The sequence below is a fragment of the Blastomyces dermatitidis genome (assembly GCF_000003525.1).
Source record: "Blastomyces dermatitidis ER-3 genomic scaffold supercont1.5, whole genome shotgun sequence".
Classification (NCBI taxonomy): domain Eukaryota; kingdom Fungi; phylum Ascomycota; class Eurotiomycetes; order Onygenales; family Ajellomycetaceae; genus Blastomyces; species Blastomyces dermatitidis.
In genome coordinates, this window is record NW_025544778.1 from 5,421,251 (window position 1) to 5,443,010 (window position 21,760).

The window sequence follows — 21,760 nt, forward strand, 5'->3', positions numbered from 1 at the left end:
CAGAATCTTTTTTTAATGAAAAGCTTAAGAAACTCGGGACTCACCGCCTTTTGATTGCCTTGGTCTACGGCACGTGATATGTGATTCGTGGACTAGTTAAAATGGCTGCATGGAACATGTTTGAAATCAGTTTGAGCTCCTCATTAAATCTATCTGCACATCTGTCCAAGAATCTATTTAGTATATTCTTTTCAGTTTTAAGTGTAACTAACCGCCAACAAATCAACCCTACGTTCGCCTACATCAGCCTAAAAAAATGCGCAAGGCAAAGTTCCAAGATTGAAAAAGTCCAAAAGAAAAAGAGAATGGGGTGGGGGTTAGGGGGAGGAAAGAAATATGGAAAAAAATTCGTCCAGTCATCAAGGCCATACAAGAAGGGAGCATATCATTCGACGGGGAAGTCATTATAAATAGCGAATGAATGCAAAATTCGTTCGTAGATCATAAAACATTTTTTTGAGGTTCTCGCCCGTTTACTCACTAGCCTCCGAACCTACCTGCCATAGCCACCTCCGTAGTGTTGCTGAGAATGTGCTGGCGGATATCGTTGGCCCCCATGCATGTCTGGAGGAGAGGGTGCTGATCCAGGATGCCCATGCCAAGGCTGTCCACTGACCTGACTAGTCTGTCGTTGCATTCCACGATCATCGTGCATGTTCTGTGGCGGCATTTGACTATATGGCGGATTAACTCTCACGTCGTATGCGTAGTTCGGCTGGCCTTGGTGGGCCCCGTACATATTGTGGCTTTGGGAAGGAGGGCCCATGCTCTGGTGATACATCCCCTCCGGCGGGTATGGGGGCTGTTGGCTGCGGGGCATGCCTACCGGCGGGGAATGGGAGTTAGGGGGTACCCCAGGGTGTCCACCGGAATAGTGAGGATTGTACTGCGGCTGGCCCATGGAGGGATGTGGGTTGTAGTGGGGTGCTGGGTGTGATGGATAGTTCCTCGGGGGTGTCGTTGTCATGCTCAATCGTGAGCCATGTGATTGACGTGGGCCGCCTCGATAGGGTGTGGGGAATAAAGGAGGCGCGTTTGGATCTGGGTGGATGATGGTGATGAGGTTTTCTTCCGGCTGAGGGTTTTGCACTGGTCTTGAGGCGTAATGGCTAGACTGGGCTTGCTGAATTAAGAGCTGTTCATTTGAATGCTGTACTTGGCCATCATAGCTGTTGGTCGGAGCTGGTTGGCCACTGGCTGGCTGGGAATGATACTGGCTATCCATGTTTGCGGCAGGACCGGCTTGGTGGGTCGTGTAAGGTTGATGCATTCGCATCTCGACGTCCGTGTGGTAGGTCGACGAAGAATCTTGCTGCGTCTGGTAAGATGCGGCAGTATTCGGGCTCACGTCCTGCATTTGCACGTTTCCTTGGTCCATTTGATCACCTTGATGGAACTGAGCGGATCCGGACATGTGTTGAGAGTTTAAGTTTGATGAGGGACTCGCTTGACCAGCAGGGGAATATCGGACCTGGCTCTGTTCCGGCTTTGGGAAAGTTAGCCTTTAACCCAGTATGTTTACTGGTGGATGCACCGGAAGACAAAAAAGGGGGATGTATACCATCTGCTGGTTTGATGTGTTTTCGCTCCCATTCTGGCTGGCGACGCGGTGGGCGAGATCTGAGGCAACCTGCCCTAGGATACCCTGGCTGGGGGAGCGGGACTGCTGCTGCTGTTGCTGCTGCTGGCTGGAGACTCCGCCGACCGGAGTGCTTTGTGTTCCTGCAGACGGAATTTGTTGATAATCTTGTCCTGACTGTGGAGTAGTCTGTGAACTATCAAAGGGTGTGGTCTTCAAGGCATTTTTTATACATTAGTTAGCTATACCTTGGTAGAAAGGAAAAGAGAAAAGCACCCCAGTGACGTACGAGAAAGCTTCCCCCGGACTGTCTTAAGTTAGCTCCACGAAGATTCAGCAGCTCCCTCGTTGCCTCAGTAGTATCCTGTGCTGGCATGCTACCCACGCGGGGCGGATGGTAGGGCCCAGGGCTGGCCACAGATTGGGGGGTCGACGAGGGCGTCGGGACAAAGGGTTCGGTAGGAATTTCCCATTGTGATTTGCCAGTTGCGCGCTGTACGTAGTACCATTTTCTCGAGACACCTTCCCACTGCGCAAGCCTTATTTGGATGAGAGAAAATTAGACATTGTCAGCAGGAGCCTCTCAACACCGCGCGGAGGGACGGGTAGAAAGAGACATGCGTACCAGCCCTCGGGAAGCGAAGGTGGAGGAGAGGACGGCCCGCCGCTGTCTGCGGGGGTCAAAATGCGCGAAGATTGTGCGCTCATGTTTGAGTGGAGGACTTTTTTCTGCTACCTGTATATATATATATGTAAATCGACACAACCCAAGTCAGCAAATATTTTAGGTTCTAACCGCAAATGAAGGAAAAAGATAAAATAAAATAAAATAAAATAAAAAGTAAAAAATAAAAAAGCAAGAGAATAGAGAGGTCGATTGAAAAGCGTTCTTTTAGAATCCGTCGAGACTTTGCTAAGTCCACCGTTTGGAGCATTCAGCAGCAAATCAGAGCACACCAAAGTACCATGTAAATAACTAGATCAACAGCAGCCAGCGAGGAAGAACCGTGCAGAGCAATGCCACGACAGTAGCTGCGGGGAACTAATCGACAGCGCAACCAATGTACAGTACACATAGAACACATTTATCAAAAGGATTGGGCTGTAACACGGAGGAACAGTGATATCGGAGACGCGTGGTGGAGGAGGTATATCAAGATTTGCGAAGGGAAGAAAGGCATACGTTTTGCGTAGGAACTATTGTAGTGTGTAACCCCAAGTACGAAACTATGTAGTATAGCTGTTGCTGGTTGGCTAGATACGTGTCCAAACAAAGGTCGGGCTTGACTGGGAGAAAGCGGGAGTTGTATCAGGATGAGTGTGAGTCTCATAGTCAACCACAGTAGGAGCAGTAGGAGCAGTAGGAGCAGTAAATAGGAGCAAAAGAGAAGAGAGGAGAGGCCCAATACCCTCACCAGAACGTTTCGATTCCGCCTTTGCATGCAGCGAGCGAGCGGACAGGACAGGTACTAGTAGCAGATCCGGCGGGCGAGAGTAGGCGAAGGAATGGACATCGAGCGCTTTCTCAGGTGTTGTTGTAGTTACATATGTATAACAGCGAGGGACTGCGAAGCGGGGCTTGGATGGACACAGGAGGAGACAAAAGCCCTCTGGTAGCAGACCAGGAGGGATATTTATTAGATCAACTTCGCAGTGCTTAGACAGTAAGCAGACCACGCTGTTGTGCCGAAGAAAACGCCTTCCACGTGCAATGATGCATGGTTACCTAGGTATCTAACTTGTCCAGCAAACAATGTATCTTACACTTGTGTCTGTTGTGTTTATTTATCTGTGGAGTATGAAAGTTGCGCTGAAAATTAATTGATTTCCACTCTATATACTAAATATATATATATATATATACCTCCCGAAACTCTAACCCCTATCAGCTCCATGTTCGACCGCGAACGGGGGCTCGCCGGGAGGCTTGTCTATATTCACATTCCATATTTGAATACGGCTTCACATTCTAAAACACCCTCAGAACCAGTGCCCCGTGGTGTGTAATGCTTTGATTTAGAGCATGGATTTGTATCATATTTATTGCGAAAACCAGGGGAATTGACGTGAAAAAAAGGAACTAAAAGAGAGCGAAAAAATACATCCGCGACATTAAATGACTTCAGGCGCCCTGTTTTCCATAGACAGACCAGTCCGTCGGTTTCTTGTGTAGTATCCCATCCCAAACCAACCCAACACCAGGGTCCTTCCATTGGTACCCGGAGAACAAAAGAATCAACTCATAGAGTGCCTTCCTGAAAAAGGAAATATTGCGCCTGTCCTGTATATCTGCCATGACTATTGTCCCAACCATGTGATCGCATATTGATACAGAAAGGAGAAAATCAATGAATGAAAAGAATAAAGCAGGAAAAGGAGAAAGAAAAGAGCAAATTATACCTCCAAGGACAGGATATAAGTGGCCGCTTGGCCACCAAGGTTTACCATGCATAGCGATCCACCTCCACAGGATCCCGTCCGCTCCAGTCCTCGTCACCCGTATCGTCGTCCTCAAAGTTATCGTTCGTCAGAAGATTATCGGCTGGTCGTAAATTGTCCACGCGTATCTCTACCACGTCACACATGCCGTGGATGAATTCCTCCTTCCCAGCGGAATCAGCTTGAGGATAAATTTTCTTGGCGATTATCCGCCGCTCAGTGTCGCAGGTTTCAACAGATCGTTGCTGGGCAATCCGTGTACTATGCCTTGGTCCGGTGCGAGCTGGTAAGTCTTTGTTGGTGCTTGAAAACGACCTAGAACGGGCGCGGTTGGTATGTCCCTCAGCAGTCTGGCCTTCGGGAGTCGATCTAGAACGCTGATTGGGAGGTAGCGAGCACCTGCGATATGTCCTCTCTAATTTGCCGACCCATTCCCTGCGGAAAGACGCCCGATCACGCCATCCGATTTCAAGGATTGCTGACAATTGAAGGACTCTCAAATTTGGCAAATATGGTGCCGAATGGATCAAAGAGTCGAAGAATAACATGGCCGTGGATATTTCCCATTTTCGCAAACGCTCTAGTTTCAGGATTTGCAACGAGGCTGGCCACGAAGGGACTTCAGAGTCGTGAAGGAGCTCGTCAAAGTATGGATCGACATCATGAGTAAATGAGACCGGTGAGGTAAAATTTAAGTCCAGCGTGAATGCTTCCAGATGCGGACATGACATGGCTAGGTCAGCTGTGAAGGACATGTTGAGATACCGGTTATGTTCAAGTACCAGGTCACGGAGGCTCTGGCCGCGACGGGCAAGAAAGGTGCCAAGGTTTGCAGACGTAACATTTTCACAGTTGACCAGCTTTAGCGATCTGAGGTTTAGGTCGAGATATGATAAAAGGTTATCATCGACACTGTAACATCGACTGAATTCTAGCTCTTGCAATCCCGGGAGTAATGATAGAGCAGATGCGAAAAGTTCTCCCGACTTTGCTTGGTCCTCATCTGAGTTATTGCCATTAGCATTGTCATTTATCGAGGAGCTGGGAGGTAGATTGAGGAGGTGTAAACTCCGCAAGTTTGTAAATGCTGGGCGACGGTGGACCGCCGCAATCTTCTGCGGCTGAAAACGCGGTGATGACAGCAGAAATTCTCCATTCCAAGTCCAACTGCGGAGGCGGATATTGTTCGCATCTAGGGCATCTAGAAACTTTTCCCAGGTATTTAAGCGCTGCTTCACATTCATGGGAGGGGGCATCGCAAGTTGTGTTGCATCGTGGAGCCGTAGGTGCTGGAGTTGAGGTGTGAGAGCGATCAACTGCCCGAGGTCAAGATGGCGGACGTGATAGTGGCGAAACAGGATGTCGAGTCGCTTGATTTTGTTTCTATAGTTTGTATAAAGGGTCTCTTGTGGCCGTTCTAATAAATGGACCAGGCCTGACAACCTGGATGGAGGAAAAAGGGGCGGCGAGTAGTAGAGCGTTGTGATGGCGGGCTCAAAAAACTCTCGACACAGGCGCGACGTACTTAGGAGCCAACGAACTGATTTGGTGAGATCTGATAAGGCAGGAGACGTTGATGGAGAGAAAGCATGATTGAAAATATTAAGGAGGATATGATAAGGGAGTTTTTGCCATGGCGGAATTGGCCCAATCGGGGTTAGACGCGTTGCATCAGAATCTGTCTGTTGCCTCTGCTTCTTGGGCGATGGGGTTTTAGGGAATTGCTGAGAGTTTTTGGAAAACAGTGAGCGTTTAGCACGAGCGGATGACGATCGTGTCACTTTTCCCGGTAGTAATGGCGGAGTGGATCCGCTTTCGGCCCCAGCATCAGCTAGTTGCTCAGAAAGATGCTCAGCGGCTAAATCTTCACGGTAGGTCAACGGACGGCGACGAGTGGAGGAGCAGAATCGATCAGAACCATAACTATCCGTATCATCAAGGAAAGACAAATCATTATCGCAGCTATCCTCCCGGTACGTCCTAACTCGCTTCCTAGTTGAGCGAAGTGGACGCGCTGAGGGTTCTCGGGGTTCTGAGCGAAGCGGGCGAAGTCTGGGAGCCATGCGCACAGTAAAGTAAAGACATTAACCCAAATAATGGGAGAACGAAAAGGAGAAAGAATCCCAAAGTGTGTGTAATATTTAAACCATCAGCGCATTCCTGCGCATGGTGGAATTAGGGGGTGAAAAGAAAAAGATATCAAGTGCCTCGGGCTTCGTGGATAACAGGGAGGAGAAATGTGCCATTGGCCAAAAGCGGTCACCGAAACAACGGTGAATCAGCAAACAGAGTTGCAATCCAGAAATCTGGTGATGAGGAATGATGAGTGAAGCTGACACCAAAATTTTTAGCTCCTTCTCTGGGTAGGAAAGTTGGCAGAAGTCAAGGGTTGGTGGTTGGCTAGCGGATGGCGCGGGGTTGTCGCTTATCGCTTATCGCTTAATCAGCAGTCATGTGATAATGATCAAAGCTAGCCCAAAATAGAACTAGTTTCGATGCAGCGCCCGAGGGACTGTTTTCGGATGATCGTTCGAGAGCCATTGTGAGAAATAAAGACCTGCCCACTTTCAAGAATCAAAATCTTTGGATTTGATTTCAATTCCGTATCATCAACACACACAACACCAAAGAAAGGCTCTCGAATCCATTTGGAGTGCATATCCGAAACCGTTGGTCTTCAGGGTTTGCCGAATCCCAGACCGAAAGTGTTTTTTAGTGTTCTTGGGCAACTCGGGAAGAAAAAACTAGTGTGGCGGGTATTTCTATACATGTAGCTCGGGACATTGAAATTATCAACCTGAACGTTGTTTTTCTGTGCCAGCGTGAAGCCTTGTGCACAGTGCAGCCACTGGCTACCTCCTCATGATAATTGATTTCGGTCTGTCCAGTGTGAAGTGAGATGACCATTTAGGTTGTAGAATAGCGACAAAGGCACATGTAGATGTATTTCTGATCCCTGGAACTGACATCATTCAGGTCTGTGTCCTGTTACGCTCCGAGGTTGATAGTTAGTGACTAGATACTGGAAATATTGATGTTATGGTATAATGCTTACCTGAAGCTGCTTGTCGTCGCCTGGAGTGCTGTGAACGACCGGCAATGAGGATTTGAGCGTGCCTCCGACATGGACATTTGGCTCTTAGGGGTTTGAGAGAGAAGAGTTCATGGAATCAGCAGCAACCATGCACTATTTTTGACTCCGAGTTCGGTTGCTGCCCAGGATGGATTTCTGTTTTGTTGCAGTTCTTGTGACAGTGGATGCCATGACCAATCAAAAGTAAGCTTTCCGTGCCTCCTACACGGATGCATGAGTTATGTAACTCAAGGGAGAAGAGCCCAACTAGCAGGAAGAAATGGAATATGGTTATTGATTGCGGATTGGGTTGGTGTCTGCGATGACCCGCTGGCTTTGTGGCTGGTATTGAAAGCTATGACCATCGAAAATGAGACTTCTGTGCCTCCTACATAGATATCTTTGGACAGCGGTTGATCCGAGTGGCAGTAACAGTAAACAGTTTATTGATTGCGAATCCGATTGCTAACTGAGATTACCTCTTACTACCAGAATCCATGGGGCCGCCCTTTTGATCACTTAGGTCTCGCGATAGTTTTCACTGGAGTTTTGAAACAAAGATAGAGCAAAGCAATGCGTGACACAAATAAAACATGCTGCAGCTGCGGATATAGATTCTGTGAAGTAAGTCGTTCAATTGTCCAGCATCTATCCTTCCAAAGGCCGTAGCAAACTGATTCTTTGGCCCACCATTGTGTTTTCGAGTGGCGTACCACCGTACCAGAGAGTGACCAGTGAAGCTGATCCAAATCCGAAGACGGCCCTGAAAAGTTGGCCTTATTAGGCATACTTCATAGCCTCTCTAGGCTGCAGCGTATGACATTGGTTAAATACACTTGAGAGAGGGCACTAACAAGCTTAGTGTGGATTATAGACTTACATTTTCAGAGATGGATTATTTCCCCTGAATGACAAGTAATCAAGTAACTAATCGGGAGGCTGCATCGACTTGCGATATACTCTGTAGAAAACCTTATAATGACTGAAACTGCGGCAAAGTTGGTCTGCTTGCTGCGTACTCCGTATATCGAAAGGGTTTGAACTCATGTATCTCCAAGTTCGTCTCCTTATTCTGAATATACTGCGAACACTGAATTTTCTAGAGGATACTAGAATACTCATAGCAAACAACTTGTTGTTTGGATGGAGATACTAGACATTACTATTTGGGGAAAGAAGAATACCACCTATGATACAATAATAATGAACATCAGAATTTGCCTTTTCATTGCTTCCCATGCCTAGTACACGCTCAAACATCTTCTCTGAACTGCTGCACCTACTTGCAAGGAACAAATATCCGCGGCTGGGTAGAAAGCCACATATCCACCGAGTCAAACTTGTCATCACTAATTCAGATCCATCATCGCTCTCAATTCCCACAGGGTCTACACACTCATCATCATCCAGATCATCGTCGTCAGCCTCGGCCGCACCACTCAGTGCCATGAGACGCTGCAAGACCCATTGCATATCTAGCAGCCTTATGTTTGGTAAAGGTAGATTAATCGGATTAGATGTTTCAAGAATTACCTCATCTCCAGAATGAATCGGGCGATCAGTGATGACATTATGTATCTTTAGATGCTTGGATTCAAAAAAAAGTTTTTCCACGATTTAGGTGGCTTCAAAAAAATCATGCTAGACCCTAGACCAGCATTGGGGTAGTTTCGAAATGAACGCTCAAAATTTCAGACTCGGAGGCCTAAAAAGAAAAAGAACTGGTGGAGCATAACATGTAGTTAACTATCAATTGCACTAGTCCCAATATAGTTGGGGTATGACTATATAAGGTTTAGTCTGTCTTGGCCTTCACAGATACAGCAATATCTGTTGGGGTCCCGGGTTGATCGGCCCTTCTACCAGCAGTGCGCTGGTGGTGACTGAGCTCTTTTGCCCCAGTAGCCTACAATATCATTATCATCAATGCATGCTCATTGTAATAACTTACTAGTATAAAATATATAAAATACACATCTGACTCATCCTCTGTATAGGCTGTCGTAGAAAAGCTGAGCATGGTTAGAAAAGGGAAAGCATCCCATCTAAAATACATACACACTAGAGCTTCTCACTATCTCAAAACACTCAATACTTAACACATAGTTATGTTAAAGATAAGAATTATAGAGTAGTTACTCTCTAGAATAGTTAACTGAAAACCCCTTTCATTTTTTAAATATAGTAAGTATTGTGTTATGTGAAAAATCATCAATGCGTAAAATAATCTCTAATTGAAATGGCGTATCTTTCCGCTATTTATTATTAGTCTTGAGAAGGAATGACATGGATGTAGAAGGACGAAACTTACTATGTTCAGCTAAGAAGACACCACTCAACAAATCGAACAGATGATGGTAGTTATTTACCACAGATCTCAAAGCTAGCCTTAGTTGGCTCTTTTATGCCATTCTTCTATCATCCAACTCCTTGAACGCTAACTAGGAGGACTCATGTGTGTGGTTTTCCCTTGGAAATTCATGTGGCATCATGCATTGCTCTGAGTACTGGAATCTCATCTCTCAAATAATTAATATTGCATAGGCTTCGAGATCAATCTATAATATAGAACATACCTCTTAAAAGACAGCGAAGAGGGGACAGAGAGAGGGAAATAAAATGAGAAGCGTAATCCAATTTGGGAGATATATAGAAATACACGAAGGGACCAATAAACCACACATACCCGAGCTCAGCTCAACGGAACAGCGACACATCTAATCCAACTAATGGCACGCTTTCCCATATTTTTGTAGCCTGATATAGTTATATGGGAGCGGCGCAAGGAAGCCTGCGGCCATAGACACACCAGCAGCACCCCAGAAATAAGGGTCAGAGAGAGCGACCACTCCACCGGTCAAATGGTAGTCCACTGTATTCTGGACTGCCTCCATGCTAAGCATTGAGATCGTACTCATCCCTGCAGCCGTTTTGAAAGCCTGCGCCCAGCCCAATTTATCACGTCCAAGGTGAAGCAAAACGGTTTCAAGGGTCATAGAACTTGCAATGCCACTCGCCACTGATGGAAGCTGATTAGCATGCTACGACGAGATCCATCGTGTTAGGGAAAAGAAAATAAAATGAAATCACAAGACTTACTAGCTACTCCCATGATGTATCCGACGCTTAAATCCGGGTAGTACGCCTGTAAGAACCACATGGCGGAGAAGTCGCCGATTGTACACCCAATTAAGCAGCGCAGTGTGTTGAGCATGGCTCTTTTCCAAATGGGAGGCGATTTCCAAAAGGATAAGCTAAGCGGAGATGAGGGGATAGTCGGCGGCGAGGTCTGACATTGGCGGTTAGTGTCAGATGAAGACTTTTCCACTCCCGGCGATACGTTGGGAAGGGTATGTTTTGATCTGAAATTATAGACACCCTTCGCCCAAGTAACACGTCGCTTAGCAACTTGTTCGCAACGCAAAACTGGCCCCCGAAATATTATCCCACGGGTGACCCTCATCCTACTCGAGTGCCTTAGAGTCCACATATGCCAATATATATAAGGGAGAGAATAGTGGGATGAATATATGGTGTTTCAGTGATTAATGGCAGCTATGGTGAGTTGCCTCTGGATTTGCGACTTGTTTCGCGAGATTTGAAAGTCGCGGCAACGCTAGGAAGAGCCCGGATATGGCAATACGGTAGAAAGTGCGGCGGTCTAAGCCGTTTCGTCGTATGCCTTCGGCGAGGATAAGAAGCGTAACCCAGAAGAAGAAAGGTCGGAGGGATTGAAATTGGGATGCGGACGCTGAGCCGATGGAAAAAGCATCAAGTAGGGTCTTGATTGTTTAACAGGACGTAAATATTAGCTTCAGCTCAAAAGATACATACGAGTCTGATTCAGTTGAGAACAGAGAATAGCAAATTAGGGAGGCCTTACCGGAAGCCAGCAGCATGTGCTATGAAGGAGAGCAGATGCAACGGGTGAGACGAACGAAAACAGCGATGAGCTAGTTAGGCTAGGGTTTGACGCGGTTTTCGAGTCGGACGAAGCTTTGCGCTCGTTGTTTGGATCGCAACAGGATGCCATAGGTACGAATGGGCGATGGATGACTAGATATATCAAGGGATATGCATATCAAGGCATATCACGAACTTATGTATATACGGGACCCAACCCCCCTATCCCGACGGCGTCGCAAACTCGCAAAAACCACGCACTTCGTAAGGTCTGGGCATCAAATAATTGTGGATTACATCAGAAACTGACAAAGCAATGAGCGATTTGTGTGGATACACGTCACTTGCTTGGCGGATATCGCAAATATCCCAATATCCCATGGATATTCCGAGGGGTTGTCGGGGTTTGTCGTTGTGGTCAAGCCTGCCGTTAAAATAGCTAACTTATTTGTCAGGAAATGTTCCTGGAAACGCGCGCTTCGTTAGCCAATCAGGCCGGTTTAAACTCACCAGCGAAAATTCAGTCGAGTTTGATCGTAAAATGTGGGATTAGTCTAAAGCACCGCACACGTTGGCAGTGAGTAAGTTACATGTACTAAGTACTAGGCACCAAGTACAGTACATAAATCCATCGAGACGAGGCATGTGTAGTTGCCATAACTTGAAAAATTGGCCGTGTGAAGAAAGAGAGAGCATGAATGGCCGTCAAGTCGCTGTCCGAACAAACTTGAGTCCCCCATTTTTTTCATTTTTGTATGAAGGATTTTTGGGTTAGTTATAGGTTTCTTGGAGACGGAAAATGCCTACAATCGTAACTTGTGCACCCGCAATTCGCCCAAGCACTAAGCTCAAGGAGTGGCTAATGCTATAAATATAAATCGTCCCTGACTTCCCTTGCTGCTCAAGTCTCTAGTATCATGTGTTAGAAGATCACTATTGATTCAAGAGAGATCCTGAGAGCAGGGGTTAGAATTAGGACAAAGTTTTACTGGTGGCATGATATATTATTATTATATTCTATAGACTTTTCTTACTGTCTGCCAAAGATGCACTGCCGCCGAGCTCAGCAAAGAAATGAGACGTTGTCAACTGTGGCTCGGCCTAGGAACCGCCACAGGCGATGGTGAAAACAAGATAGCGTGGAGACTAACTGCGTAGGGATAACTACAACATGAAACACGAAATGATCGCTATTGTACCCCCCAATTTTTCTTTGGTGACTAATTTTTTAGCTTTAGGGGGATCATCTACTACCTCACGTCACCTACCGGCGCTGAAGCGTCAAGAAGCCAGATGCATCCGAATGCCGTACAGCACTTCACCTGGGTAAATAAATGCGTACCAAATTGGGATGCAGCATCGATCCTTGTCACATGTTTTGCATTTGGGTGGTGCTGCATGTGCCCGGCGAAGATTTTGAACAGCCGAAATCATTCTTTGCAATCAAATCGTAGCTACCTGGGCCGTTGCCTGGACTAGCTTTCTTACAGGCAGTTCCCGGGGGGATCTTCGTATGACTGGACTGGCCATATCCCATCCCCGATGCAATCATCTGCTACTTGATCAGGACATTACAATAATGGTTATCAATATATTGTAGCCAGAATACGGGGGCGTTTCGAGACTGGTATGCACTTCCTGCTCATACTGGACTGTATGTATGTATGTATGGGACCCACTTAGTAACTGCCATGGTTGGTAGATTCGAGGCGAACATCTGGAAACAAGAGGGCGACAAAAATAAAAAATAAAATAAAATAAAAATAAAAATAAAATAGAAAAGAAAAGTAATAGGACGAATTTTGAAGGAAGGGTTTCCCTCAAAGAATAACCAAATATTTTGCATAGTGCTAGTCTTCCAGGAAAGAGAAAGGGTTCACTAGATTGTAACTAAGTTACTCCGTAGAATCTTGCCGAGTTAACTAACTACGGAGTACTTTAGATCCCAGTCAAAAACGCACTCTCCGTCATTGTATTCGCTCCTAAGGACCATCAGATACTGGCCCGAGATTCTCATCTCAGATCTAAACACCCTTGGTCACCTCGTTCCTTTGGCCAAATGTTAAACTCTACCCTACCTCCTCCCATAATGCACGTCTAAAGACCTGTGCCATCCTGGGTCTGAAGTGCCCAAAAAACAATTATCTTGATGGAACTAGCTCCTGATCAGAACAATAGAAGTCAAGGGTTATGATCAACGTACAACAGGTTGCTGCCGGTTATGTTGAAAATATTAAACACGAAGTATATGTTCGCCATATGTACTAGGTTATTTTTCAAACACAGGATTAGAGAATAGTTGTAACGCATTAAAAAGAATAGAACCTGATAGAAACTCATAAGTGACTGGAGAGGGAATGGACGTTGGATACAAAATATTTAGGTTTGCAGATGGTGCAAACTTAGTTGATTTAATCCTAGCGGGAACTCTAATCTTGGCAGTCGGCAGTCGGCATTCGGCTCTCGATGGCCGGCAATCAATGACTGTTACAATGTATTGACAAGAGACTGATTTGAATGAGTCACTAGATACGGCTTATTCTAATGTTTAAGTGATAATGTGTCTATACTCTTCTATCCCTTTGAAAGATCATATATCTTCTATAGCTGAAACCTAGCTCTCTTTCTTGTACATGTACTGTAACTACTTACTTTCGGCGATCCGCTTCTCGGTGTCGCCCTGCTCGCGTAAGCATGGTAGTCAGGTACTATGCAGTGTTGAAGGCTCCGGGGCTTGCGCATGAGCTTAAAGAAAGTATTACGCGGCATTAGACAATATGAGATATGACCATCTAACTAAATATACATGAAATTGTGGGCTACTTGAGTGGAAAATACAATATCTATTGAGTTCAAAATTTGTAACAGCCATACCACTATTCTCATATGATTTCTCTATTTTTTTGATAAATTCCTTTCCTTCTACTTCTACAAGTTGGATCAAACTTGCCCATTCTTAAAAGTCAACTATTCTTATTGGCCGGATAATGTGTGGGCTTGTGTGGTACTTCACTCACTATTGCTTGTGTTGTCACTCTGTGAAGCAGACTGTCTTCACTAGAAAGCCTCTATCTGCTTCTTTTTAATTAGTCTGTCTCTTGCAGTACTCTCTCATATCTATCATCTTTGTCTCCTATATTCTTACACTCTTATTCTCTCACAACTCCCCACTGACCCAATTACTTTCAATTTGGTTAAGTTTCACTCATCTACGCAACTACCTGGCCTTTCAACTACCCTTGTTAAGAAACTCGTTGACCTCTCGGTTGTTTATCATCACGGTTACCTGGGACGATGCCGCTGATCGTGCTCTTCTGCTCAATGTTATTGACCCGGTTGCGAAACCCAACTGGGAGCGTGTTTCTGGTGCTATGGGAGATGGCTTCAGTGCTGAGGCTTGTCGGTACGATGATTCTCCAATTGTTATATTTCAATCCCTGTACTGTTTCTAGATGTCTAGTATTCTTTTGCCATTATTCTATCTCATATCCCATCTTCAGGCCAAGCATGACTGATGGGCTAGCAGGCAACACTTTCGAAAGCTCAAAGCTGAGGCTTTAGGGGAAGGCTCGCCCGCTGCTACGACATCTTCTACTCCACCAAAACCAAACGCAAGGCGAACGGGCCAAATGGGACTGATGCCACCCCAGCTAAAAACCCGCTATTCCTTCTGTTTTTGTCCCGTCTCTCCGGTAAGCGGGTCTCGACACCACTCCTTTGCACACTAATACGCCGCTGACAATTTATATAGCGGGTCATTGAAAAAGAAGCAATTAGTATGGATCATGAATTCGAAGCTGTAAACTTAACTGTTCTATGTTTTTACTCGCTCAGCTAGTTAATTTCGCGAAATACATTGTTTTCTCCCTGACAGTTTGAGGCAATGGTGGTGTTTACATTTGCAGCGAAGGCCATACTTTCAGCATTCAGTCAAGGACACAGCGGGCCTCTTTTCGCGAATCTTAGATACGATAATGTCTCTTTGATTTCGTTTTCGTTGGTTTGATCATTGTTTGTTTTCGAAAACTATGCACCCAAAATTTTAGTTGTAATTGTATGGGAAGAAAAGAAATATTGCACCAAGATGATGAAGGCTGTAACGCCTTGGTTGATATCACACTACCGTGTCTCGTGCTTGACGATGTGATCCGAAATTTTGTTATGCATGTGCGTTGTTGGAAGCTAGAATGACGCAGCAGATCCTATCTGACGCGGTAAGGGCTCTATGGAGAAAGCAGCGACTACTTTCAATATTTTGGGAATATCCAACCTCGCAGCTGTCGCAAACGACCTTGGCTGTTTTGAGGGATGGAAACAATGGAACGCCGGCATATTACCGCCTATCTAGTTTATAGCTTCATTGCAGAAAAGCGAAAAAATGATTTTTTTTTTCTTTCTTTCTTGTTTTTTTCTTTTCTTTTCTTTTCTTTCTTTTCTTTTTCTTTTCAGTTAGAGAGGGTATTCATTATCCATCAACGCTTGACGTATCTCACCTGTTGGACCATGCAGTTCCTACGGTTAGAATGAACTAGGAATTATAGCACATCATCCCTCTGTAGCTCTTGCATAGCCGGGATTCTAATCCCACAAACAGATTGATTCAAGGATAGAGATGCGAAGTAGTTCCCTTACTTTTGTGTCCTCGGAGAATACCTGATAGTTCTGTGTCTGGATGGCTTGTTTCTTACTCTCAATAGCCAAAGCGGAAGTTCGCCTAGTAGCAGTGAATGAAGTGTTATATTCTTCAGGCCTCAGAACAACATTCGAGTCCTTTATCTACACATAATTCATGCTGTTTCTGCAGTAGAGCCTTTTACCCTCTTTCCCACATCTCGAACAACTGTGATAGATCATACTGGTCGACATTTCAGTTCCGTCTCCAGGATCTAGCTTCTAACCCTAATCTTAATCTAAAAGTACGAACATTTGGGCTTTAGCTTCAATGGCCAAAATGCGGATGACCTGGGATAGCCCTAATGATGCAAAGGTATGTGAAATGACAAGACTTGCAATTGAGGCTTTTCAAAGCAACTAACGCTGCTTAAGCTCCTGAGGGGAATCCTCAAGTACGCCAAACTTGGAAAGAAAGGTTACCAAGAGTTGGCAGACCATATGGGTAATGGTAAGGGGAAATATCACTGCCAAGCTGTGTTTGTTTTGTATTACAAGGGACCTTTTCGTTGGATGGTAAATCATGGGCAGCTCTAACTATACTAATGTTTCTCTAGGATGCACCGCGATGGCTATCCAGAAACGTATTCAAAAACTCCAGGGAGCTGGCGCCAAAGATGCTTCCGAGTCATCTCCTCGATTGACTCCAAATCAGAGTGCATTGACGGGCCGCACGACAATCAATGAAGCCTTCGATGGAGCCGCTAGGTCAAGCACCCCGGAACCAAAGAAACGCAAGATGGTGGTTCAAGACCATAGCGAAGACGAAGACCAGACTTTTGACTCTCCAACGAAAAGATTGAAGCTAGGAAAGATGGGGCAAATCAAGTTGGAGCCAACCAATGAAACAGTAGAGCACTACGTGTAATGTTAAGAGTGGCTGATGGTTTCACTACATCACTCTTTAAAACAGATATGTTTCTCGTTGGTTTAGAGACCATGGTACAGTTGATAGGGGCAGGTCAGTGGATTGTAACTAGCTGCGAATAAGGGTTTATGTAACTTATGCTTGAGCTATCAGTTTGGATTTCCAATGTCAAATCAAATTTTGTTCCACGTCTTCCATCTAAAAAAAATATCTAACGTTACTAGGTAGTAAATTAAAAGGAAAGTTAGAATAGAACATAAGTAAGAGTGTGTTGTGAAGGGAAAATTGACAGTGAATATTGTGTTGCTCTCATCTTTTTGTTTTAGGCAAATCTTAACAAGGGTCAAATCTATGAATCTTCTCCACCCCACCAAAAAAAAGGCCTACACCCTGTTTCTCTCTCAATTGCATCTACAAAAACCTCAGTTTGCAGGGTCTGAGACGTTTCAAGTCACAACAGCTCGAACCTCGCCTCGAGACGAATCACGAAAATACCAAAATGGCCGAGAAGACCACTATGAAGATGAAGTGGGATCACGCAACAGAAGCAAAGGTAAATATATTAAATAAACTCTGGGCGAGCCCACTTTTCTATGGAGCTAATATTCTCATACTATTTCTGCTTTTACTCTTTATTACTTACACAAACCGGCTGCTGACATTTGTCTAGCTTTTCAGGCAAATCATCAAAAAAGCAAAACTAGGGAAGAAAGATCACGAAGAACTGGCAAAGGTGATGGGTAAGTTGAGTACCCCTCTTGTCTAAGAGATATTTTAGCGATGCCATGTCAGAAACAGTAGAATTATCAATTGTTACTTTCGCTAAACTGTGGGCAGGATGTACCCCCAGAGCGATCAGGGAACATATTATATGGATGCAGAAGGCCGCTCCGAAGGAGGAATCTGATGACGCTGGATCCCCTAGTCCAGTGAAACGTGCAAAGACTACATCTGAGAAGCGGACGCCGGCGAGCGAGAAGGTTGGAAGCAAAAAGAGAAAGAATACCAGCGACGATGATGAGAATGATCTACTTGATAATTCTCCCCTTAAGAAAGTCAAAGCTGAAGGCTTAGACTAAAATGAAATGTGCATTACAAAGATGACCGAACTTAATGGGGTATTTAACTTCAGGATACACCACTTGTTTTCAGCATTCATGGAGCTGTTGAAAGTGTGGCTTGAAAGTGCGTTGCTCAGACTTGAGCAGACAATGCATTAGTGAGGAAGAAAAGAATGTGCGTGCTGTAACTAGTAGAAGATATTGCGGTAGAACAGTACTATGCAGTTGTATGTATGTTAGCACAATCCAAGACTGATTCTATTTTCAGCTACATTATTAGAAAGGGTTGGGAGGCGAGGGTAACGGTAGTTGTTCACCGGATATTCACGAGAGATGTAGGCTTAGCTTATTTCACCATCTAGAAAGAATATATTATATATTATAGTTTGTTAAAAGCGATCTTTGAAAAGCAGCAGTATAATTCATTTCACTTAAAACATTAACAATCAAAATCACGTCCGGGGGTCAATTAAAAGAGTGTACCAGCTCATCGAGCCTTCCCTTTGGAGGTACCGCGATTAACTTGCAAGTCAAAAGAAGTAGAAAACAGATAGGCTTGGAGCAAAAGAAATTAAGTTAATTGAGAAAGCCAGAGAGCACGGAAACATTTAAGAACCATGTTAAACAGTAAACTACGCAAAGCTTAGAATATCTGGAAGCTGTTATTCAGTAGAATCCCACTGACTAGAGGCTCAACATTTAAAGAATGCTGTTGTGTCAAGCATCCTCTGAGCCAACCTCAAACTTCATGAACATGGATATTGCCGTAGCTATCGTTGATTTCAACCTTTGTAGAGTAGACAAATTCACTGGCACTGCTTTCGTTCTGAGTTTCGTTATCTGTATCCTCACTGTATGTAGTCATGCCAAAAGGCAGAAGCGAGGGAACTCTTGCACGTTTAGATGGGGTGCACATGGTCACGGGCATCGCCATTCCATTAATTGATGAGTCAGAATAGTCGGTATATTCTTGTTTAATGTACTTGGCGTTCGGGGTTGGAGAAACGAAGGCCTCAGTTTTGATAGTCTCTTTGCCGGTCGAGGCATCATCTCCGCGCTTTCGTTTTGCAGACGAACGGTTATGGGAGCTGGGTGTAGCTGGCTTTTGTGGAGTGGAGGTGGGATTTTGCCCGTTGCCGGTCCTGATGCGCGATCTGATTTTGACCAAACGCTCAGTAATCGCACGAGCAGTTGGCTTCGCCTTTGGGTCGTTGCTAGCTATCTAAAATTAGAACGTATAAATAAACCGGAGAGTTTAAGTAAGGGTCTCATACGCCATGCTTCCAATACCTTTGAGGCATTCACGCTTAGTTCATGAGTCTCCAGGATTTTGAGGAGCAGCTGATGTAAAAATGATGTTAGTAGAAGCTGCAAGAATAATTTTTAAAGCAAATTCTGACGGTAAGAACTATTATTACTTACTTGTTGATCCATCTCCGGGGTCCATTTGACTGGCATTTTTTTCCCATCAAAAGAAGTGAAATAGAATGCAAATATTCAAGCAATTTCTAACCGTAGAAGGCCGCTCAATAACGAAGAGAATTTAACGTGAAAAGAGAACCAGGAGATGGGAAGAGGTATATTAATTTAAATACTATGAGATAGAAGGGATATTGCAGCCTCAGTTCTGCGAAGAAAGTAGGGTTGAGAGAAAACATAGAAGTGGAGAGGAGAGAGTGTTAAGAGAGAGTGCGAAGAGAGAGTGAAGACAGAGAGTGAAGACAGACAGTGAAGCCAGAGTGAGGAGTGTTGTTCAAGTTGATAGAAGATTAACTTGAGTGAGCTTAAAGATTGAGAGAGAGTGTAAGTGAATAAAATTTGTTACAACATTGTAAAGTGTAACATTAACTGAGCAGACAATGGAATTCAGTGAGAGGAAGATCAGGGCAGCTTGAAGATTACAAGCTTAACAGAATTCAAAGCGAAATAAAAGATAAAGTCAAATGTCTCATTTTTCAATTCCTGGGTATTTTTGATCAGCGTTCTGGCTCAAGAAGGCTTGGGCTAAACACGAGTGATTTTATCCACACCATGAGGGCGTATCTCTACAGATGACACCATATTCCCAATAATTAGGGTTTGGTTGGAAGTATTGTAACCCAATCATCAATGCCTCAATGGATCCACAAGGCCGCCTTGGCAAAGCTTGCTTCAACCGCATTCCAACCCCGAGCAACACTCTGGCGTTATTCCTTCTACCTCGGTATGCTTTTATTAACTACTACTCGTGCCGCTGCTTACTCACTCACCTCTAGTGAGTGCATCACATTAAAATGATAAAAACACTGAAATGATAAAAATCAAGAATTATATTCTTATTATAGCTCTTTATATTAATAATTAGTAGTTAATTTATAATAAATAAATTATCTACATTATTCTCAGTATGTATATTATCTCTAAATCATTTTATTTTCTTTTTAATTAGTGATAAGTAGACTGACTATGTAACTGTATCTAAGATTAGAATCAGAACATTTAATAATCTTATTATTAATTTAACTAATCTTATTACTAGACTGATTACTAAGATTATAAATTTCATATTTAATCTTATTTAATCTGATTATATACATTTCTTAATGTGAATTTCACTGAGATTAATTATTAAAAAAATATATAAAGTGACTATATATCAGATCTTAAAATAAAATTATAACTTGAAAAAAATAAGAAAGTTATTTTATTTAATCTCATTTAGTCTCATTCTTAATATAAAGTTACTATTTTTAGATATTTTAAGATTTTTTTAGACTATTTTTAATTTTTTAAGAAGTAATACTTTTTAATAATACTTAAATAAGATTTAAAGATATTTAAAGTAATAAAAATAATTTAAATTAAGAAGTGAAAATCATAGTCTTATTTAAAAAATATAATAAGAGTAGATAGTAAGTCTCACTGAGATAGTATAAAACTACTATTTAATGTTAAAACTGTGTAATAAGATTAGTTGAATTAATAATAAAACTATTAAAAATTTTAATTCTAATCTCAGACACAGTTACATAGTTAGTCTACTTATTACACAGTTTTAAGATTATATAGTAGTCTTATACTATTTTAGTGAGACTTACTATCTACTCTTATTACATTTTTTAAATAAGATTATAATTTTCACTTCTCAATTTAAGTTATTTTTATTACTTTAAATAACTTTAAATCTTATTTAAGTGTTATCAAAAAGTGTCACTTTTTAAAAAATTAAAAATAGGAAAAAAAAACCTTAAAATGTCTAAAAATAGTAATCTTATATCAAGAATGAGATTAAATAAGATTAAATAAGATTACTTTCTTATTTTTTCTAAGTTATAATCTTATTTTGAGATTTAATATATAATTACTTTGCATGTTTTTTTAATAATTAGTTTCAGTAGAATTCATATTCAGAAATGTATGAGATCAGATTAAATGAAATTAAATATAAAATTCATAGTTCTAATGGTCAGTCTAGTGATGAGAGTGAGTTATTATTAATTTTAATAAGATTAATTCTCTGTCTCTATCTCTTTCTATTCTACTTTTTTTCTGCTTTATTCTCTCTACATCTTATGATTTTTCTATTTACATTCTTAATAGTGAGAATACTATTTAACTAAATCTACTAGTAACTTATTTTGACTTTGTAATATCTATTTATAATTAAATAGTTCTTTAATTCAGCTGTCTACTGCTTATTAAGTTCTGTATAAGATAGACTAGCTTTGAAAATTCTTTTCAGACAGTCTGTCAAACTAAGTGATTTTAAATTCAGAGTATTTTTAATACTTTAAATAACTTTTTCTACAATATCAATCTGATATTACAGCTTTTAAATTGTCTTTAATAAGAATACTTAAGAAGAGAAGATAGTTATATAAGTTTTATTATCTTCATTATATATTTTAAGTGAAGAAGATAATGAAATTCTCTGCTTAAGAGTATCAAGAATATAATTAGAGTTTTATAAATATATATTACATTCAGCTCATTCTACAGCTATTATATTATATTTAAATATCTGCTTCTAAATATCTAATGAATCTTGTAAAAACTGCTGTTGTAAGAGACTTACACTGAATGAATCAGTATAATATTTATAGATCTTATATAATAAAGTGAAAAACATTAAAGAAGAAAAAGAAAGAGAAAGTGCAAGAATCAGTGATTAAAGTGAATATTTATAT

General features: G+C 42.6%; 8 protein-coding genes across 10 annotated transcripts; 2 read left to right on the forward strand and 6 right to left on the reverse strand.

The window, feature by feature from the left end:
- Window positions 1-10: 10 nt before the first annotated feature.
- On the reverse strand, window positions 11-3,305 carry BDCG_05642. 2 transcript variants are annotated; one of them, XM_045421330.1, is made up of 6 exons: window positions 2,989-3,305; window positions 2,763-2,866; window positions 2,205-2,315; window positions 1,869-2,118; window positions 1,562-1,792; window positions 11-1,486 (listed from the first exon to the last, which is right to left on the reverse strand). In XM_045421330.1, the coding sequence occupies exons 3-6, from the start codon at window positions 2,285-2,287 to the stop codon at window positions 494-496; spliced, it is 1,557 nt and encodes a 518-aa protein (XP_045281340.1). In that variant the 5' UTR covers window positions 2,288-2,315; window positions 2,763-2,866; window positions 2,989-3,305; the 3' UTR covers window positions 11-493. The 2 variants fall into 2 exon arrangements, with proteins under 2 accessions (XP_045281340.1, XP_045281339.1); XM_045421329.1 differs by having other exon boundaries at window positions 2,763-3,305.
- Window positions 3,306-3,372: 67 nt separating this feature from the next.
- On the reverse strand, window positions 3,373-7,978 carry BDCG_05643 (uncharacterized protein). The gene is made up of 2 exons (XM_045421331.1): window positions 7,074-7,978; window positions 3,373-7,003 (listed from the first exon to the last, which is right to left on the reverse strand). Exon 2 carries the CDS (start codon window positions 6,079-6,081, stop codon window positions 4,021-4,023), a length of 2,061 nt encoding a protein of 686 aa, XP_045277239.1. The 5' UTR covers window positions 6,082-7,003; window positions 7,074-7,978; the 3' UTR covers window positions 3,373-4,020.
- Window positions 7,979-8,243: 265 nt separating this feature from the next.
- On the reverse strand, window positions 8,244-8,662 carry BDCG_05644 (uncharacterized protein; the record flags this gene model as incomplete). The annotated part of the gene is made up of 2 exons (XM_045421332.1): window positions 8,244-8,574; window positions 8,625-8,662. 2 exons carry the CDS (start codon window positions 8,660-8,662, stop codon window positions 8,244-8,246), a joined length of 369 nt encoding a protein of 122 aa, XP_045277240.1.
- A 1,155-nt stretch (window positions 8,663-9,817) lies between these two features.
- BDCG_17166 (uncharacterized protein) lies at window positions 9,818-10,581 on the reverse strand (the record flags this gene model as incomplete). Its single annotated transcript, XM_045426314.1, has 2 exons — window positions 9,818-10,110; window positions 10,191-10,581. 2 exons carry the CDS (start codon window positions 10,579-10,581, stop codon window positions 9,818-9,820), a joined length of 684 nt encoding a protein of 227 aa, XP_045281341.1.
- A 55-nt stretch (window positions 10,582-10,636) lies between these two features.
- BDCG_17167 (uncharacterized protein) lies at window positions 10,637-11,124 on the reverse strand (the record flags this gene model as incomplete). The annotated part of the gene is made up of 2 exons (XM_045426315.1): window positions 10,637-10,873; window positions 10,975-11,124. The coding sequence occupies 2 exons, from the start codon at window positions 11,122-11,124 to the stop codon at window positions 10,637-10,639; spliced, it is 387 nt and encodes a 128-aa protein (XP_045281342.1).
- A 4,632-nt stretch (window positions 11,125-15,756) lies between these two features.
- Window positions 15,757-16,721, forward strand: BDCG_05646. Of its 2 annotated transcripts, XM_045421333.1 has the most exons (3): window positions 15,757-15,981; window positions 16,041-16,116; window positions 16,223-16,721. In XM_045421333.1, the coding sequence occupies exons 1-3, from the start codon at window positions 15,937-15,939 to the stop codon at window positions 16,531-16,533; spliced, it is 432 nt and encodes a 143-aa protein (XP_045281343.1). In that variant the 5' UTR covers window positions 15,757-15,936; the 3' UTR covers window positions 16,534-16,721. The 2 variants fall into 2 exon arrangements, with proteins under 2 accessions (XP_045281343.1, XP_045281344.1); XM_045421334.1 differs by having other exon boundaries at window positions 15,958-16,116; window positions 16,223-16,716.
- A 3-nt stretch (window positions 16,722-16,724) lies between these two features.
- On the forward strand, window positions 16,725-18,009 carry BDCG_05647 (uncharacterized protein). The gene is made up of 3 exons (XM_045421335.1): window positions 16,725-17,086; window positions 17,204-17,273; window positions 17,371-18,009. Exons 1-3 carry the CDS (start codon window positions 17,033-17,035, stop codon window positions 17,610-17,612), a joined length of 366 nt encoding a protein of 121 aa, XP_045277241.1. The 5' UTR covers window positions 16,725-17,032; the 3' UTR covers window positions 17,613-18,009.
- BDCG_05648 (uncharacterized protein) lies at window positions 17,935-19,617 on the reverse strand. The gene is made up of 3 exons (XM_045421336.1): window positions 19,017-19,617; window positions 18,869-18,935; window positions 17,935-18,812 (listed from the first exon to the last, which is right to left on the reverse strand). The coding sequence occupies exons 1-3, from the start codon at window positions 19,050-19,052 to the stop codon at window positions 18,334-18,336; spliced, it is 582 nt and encodes a 193-aa protein (XP_045277242.1). The 5' UTR covers window positions 19,053-19,617; the 3' UTR covers window positions 17,935-18,333.
- Between the last annotated feature and the right edge of the window lie 2,143 nt (window positions 19,618-21,760).

Coding starts and splice junctions, on each gene's coding strand:
- BDCG_05643 (XM_045421331.1), bottom strand. CDS start 6,081: ATGGCTCCCAGACTTCGCCCGCTTCGCTCAGAACCCCGAGAACCCTCA.
- BDCG_05648 (XM_045421336.1), bottom strand. CDS start 19,052: ATGCCAGTCAAATGGACCCCGGAGATGGATCAACAA. Junction 18,936..19,016: donor CCCCGGAGATGGATCAACAA/GTAAGTAATAAT, acceptor TTTTTACATCAG/CTGCTCCTCAAAATCCTGGA. Junction 18,813..18,868: donor AAAGGTATTGGAAGCATGGC/GTATGAGACCCT, acceptor AATTTTAGATAG/CTAGCAACGACCCAAAGGCG.
- BDCG_05646 (XM_045421333.1), top strand. CDS start 15,937: ATGGCCAAAATGCGGATGACCTGGGATAGCCCTAATGATGCAAAG. Junction 15,982..16,040: donor ATAGCCCTAATGATGCAAAG/GTATGTGAAATG, acceptor ACGCTGCTTAAG/CTCCTGAGGGGAATCCTCAA. Junction 16,117..16,222: donor GGCAGACCATATGGGTAATG/GTAAGGGGAAAT, acceptor ATGTTTCTCTAG/GATGCACCGCGATGGCTATC.
- BDCG_05647 (XM_045421335.1), top strand. CDS start 17,033: ATGGCCGAGAAGACCACTATGAAGATGAAGTGGGATCACGCAACAGAA. Junction 17,087..17,203: donor ATCACGCAACAGAAGCAAAG/GTAAATATATTA, acceptor ACATTTGTCTAG/CTTTTCAGGCAAATCATCAA. Junction 17,274..17,370: donor AGAACTGGCAAAGGTGATGG/GTAAGTTGAGTA, acceptor AACTGTGGGCAG/GATGTACCCCCAGAGCGATC.
- BDCG_05642 (XM_045421330.1), bottom strand. CDS start 2,287: ATGAGCGCACAATCTTCGCGCATTTTGACCCCCGCAGACAGCGGCGGG. Junction 2,119..2,204: donor CCTTCGCTTCCCGAGGGCTG/GTACGCATGTCT, acceptor CATCCAAATAAG/GCTTGCGCAGTGGGAAGGTG. Junction 1,793..1,868: donor AGTCCGGGGGAAGCTTTCTC/GTACGTCACTGG, acceptor AATGCCTTGAAG/ACCACACCCTTTGATAGTTC.